The sequence below is a fragment of the Corapipo altera genome, unplaced genomic scaffold (assembly GCF_003945725.1).
Source record: "Corapipo altera isolate COAL_440 unplaced genomic scaffold, ASM394572v1 59526, whole genome shotgun sequence".
NCBI lineage: Eukaryota > Metazoa > Chordata > Aves > Passeriformes > Pipridae > Corapipo > Corapipo altera.
Window position 1 is genome coordinate 1 of NW_020888819.1, and position 2,569 is coordinate 2,569.

General features: G+C 68.4%; 1 protein-coding gene across 1 annotated transcript; it reads left to right on the forward strand.

The window, feature by feature from the left end:
* Nucleotides 1-3: 3 nt before the first annotated feature.
* On the forward strand, nucleotides 4-2,563 carry LOC113942072 (TBC1 domain family member 25-like; the record flags this gene model as incomplete). The annotated part of the gene is made up of 2 exons (XM_027633216.1): nucleotides 4-693; nucleotides 736-2,563. Coding segments are annotated over 2 exons (2,262 nt in total), but the record flags the coding sequence as incomplete, so codon positions are not given.
* Between the last annotated feature and the right edge of the window lie 6 nt (nucleotides 2,564-2,569).

Below are 2,569 nucleotides of genomic sequence, written 5' to 3' on the forward strand. Positions count from 1 at the left end.
GGCCAGGAGCGCCTGTCCCACCTGCGCCGCAAGGCGGGCGAGTACCGGGCGCTGAAGGCGGCCCTGCGCGCCCGCGCCGCGCCCGCCGAGCTGGCCCAGGTGGGCGCCGCCGTGCGCAAGGACGTGGTGCGGACCGACCGCGCCCACCCCTACTTCGGGGGGCCCGAGGAGGGGCACCCGCACCTGCTGGCGCTGCAGGAGCTGCTGACGGCCTTCGCCCTGGCGCACCCGCGCCTCTCCTACTGCCAGGGCATGTCGGACGTGGCGGCGCCGCTGCTGGCCGTGCTGGACGACGAGGCCCAGACCTACCTGTGCTTCTGCTCCCTCATGCGCCGCCTGCGCCCGCGCTTCCGCCCGGGGGGCCGCGGGCTGGCCCGGGCCTTCGCCCACCTGCGGCGGCTGCTGCGGCGCGCGGACCCCCCGTTCTGGGCCTTCCTGGCGGCGCGGGGGGCCCACGACCTGCTCTTCTGCTACCGCTGGCTCCTGCTGGAGCTGAAGCGCGAGTTCGCCTTCGAGGACGCGCTGCGGGTGCTGGAGGTCACCTGGAGCTCGCTGCCCCCCGCCCCGCCCCCGCCCCCCGCGGGGGTCCCGCTCCTGGGGGCGCCCCTGGGACCCCGACGCGCCCGCCGGGCGCTGAGGGAGCGCCGGGCGCTGCGGCCCAGACCCCCCCGCGGCAGGAGGAGGAGGAGGAAGGGGGAGAAGGAGGAGGAGGGGGAGGAGGGGGAGGAGGGGGGGGGGGGGGGGGGAGGGGGGGGCGGAGCAGGGGGGGGGGCTGGGGGGGCTGAGAGCGCCGGTGGTGGCACTGGGGGTCCTGAGGATGTCCCCGAGGGTCCCAAGAGCTCCAGTGACATCCCTGAGGGTCCCAAGGACGTCCCTGAGGGTCCCAAGAGCTCCAGTGACATCCCTGAGGGTCCCAAGGACGTCCCCGAGGGTCCCAAGAGCTCCAATGATGTCCCCGAGGGTCCCAGGGACATCCCTGAGGGTTCCAAGAGCTCCAGTGACCTCCCTGAGGGTCCCAAGGATGTCCCCGAGGGTCCCAAGAGCTCCAGTGACATCTCCAAGGGTCCCAAGGACATCCAAGAGGGTCCCAAGGACATCCCTGAGGGTCCCAAGAGCTCCAGCGATGTCCAAGATGGTTCCAAAGCCCCCACCGTTGTCCCAAAGGGTCCCAAGAGCTCCAGGAACATCCAGGAGGGTCCTGAGAACTCCACAAACGTCCCAGAGAGTCCCGGGGACGTCCAGGAGGGTCCCAAGAGCTCCAGGAATATCCAGGAGCGTCCCAAGAGCTCCAGAAACATCCCCAAGGGTCCCAAGAGCTCCAGGTACGTCCCCAAGTGTTCCAAGAGCCCCAAAGACCCTGATGGCTCCAAGGACACGGCTCGAGGTCCTGGTGGTCCCAGGAAGGTCGAGGAAGGCACCGACGCCCTTGAGATCGACCAACAGCCCAACTTCTCGGGGGGGGTTGGAGAAGAACCCGGAGAGGGATGTGGTGACCCCAGAGAGGGACACAGTGACCCTAAAGAGGGACACAGTGACCCCAAAGGTGGACATGATCCCAGGGAGGGGCCTCATGACCCCAGAGATGGACACGATGACCCCAAACAGGGACACAGTGACCCCAAAGAGGGACACGATGACCTCAAAGAGCGACACAACCCCAGAGAAGGCCCCGATGACCCCAAAGGGGAACATGGTGACCTCAAAGAGGGACATGACCCCAGAGAAGGACACAGTGACCCCAAAGAGGCACACGATGACCTTGGACAACGTGACGACCCCAGGAAGAGACGCGATGACCCCAAAGATGGACATGGATGCGATGACCCCAAAGAGGGACACAGTGACCCCAGAGAAGGACACAACGACCCCAGAGAGGACCGTGACGACCCCGTAGAGCTTCACGGTGACCCCACGGAGGACCCCGACGCCCACCCCGACCCCACCGCCGAAGACCCCTGGGGCGGCCGCTGGGCCTGGGAGGACTCCGGCTCTTCTTCCTCCTCCTCCTGCTCCTCCTCGTCCTCCTCGTCGGACGAAGAGCTGGGGGTGGAGGACGACGGGGCCCCGCTGCCGCCGCCGGAGGAGCTGGGCCAGGGCAACCCCTTCCTGCTGTTCGTGTGCCTGGCCATGCTGCTGGAGCAGCGCGACGCCGTCATGGCGCGCGCCGGCGACTACAACGAGGTGGCCATGCACTTCGACCGCCTCGTGCGCCGCCACCACCTGCCCCGCGTCCTGCGCCGCGCCAAGGCCCTCTTCGCCGGCTACCTCGAGGGCTGGGGGGGAGCCCCCGCCGCGGGACCCCCGTAGGAGCCGCCGCGGGGACGCCACCGGGAGCTCAGGGTCACCGCGAGGAGCTCGAGGTCACCACGAGGGACTCAAGGTCTTTTTTTGGGGACGCCTCGGTCGCTGGGGGGACTTGTAGGACAATGTGGAGACCCCCATAAAACGCATCCACGGGACACCATGAGGAGCCCAAGGTCACCGTGAGGAGCTCAAGGTCTTCTTTGGGGACCCCTTGGTCACTGAGGGGACTTGTAGGACAATGTGGAGGCCCCGTAAAACATCTCCA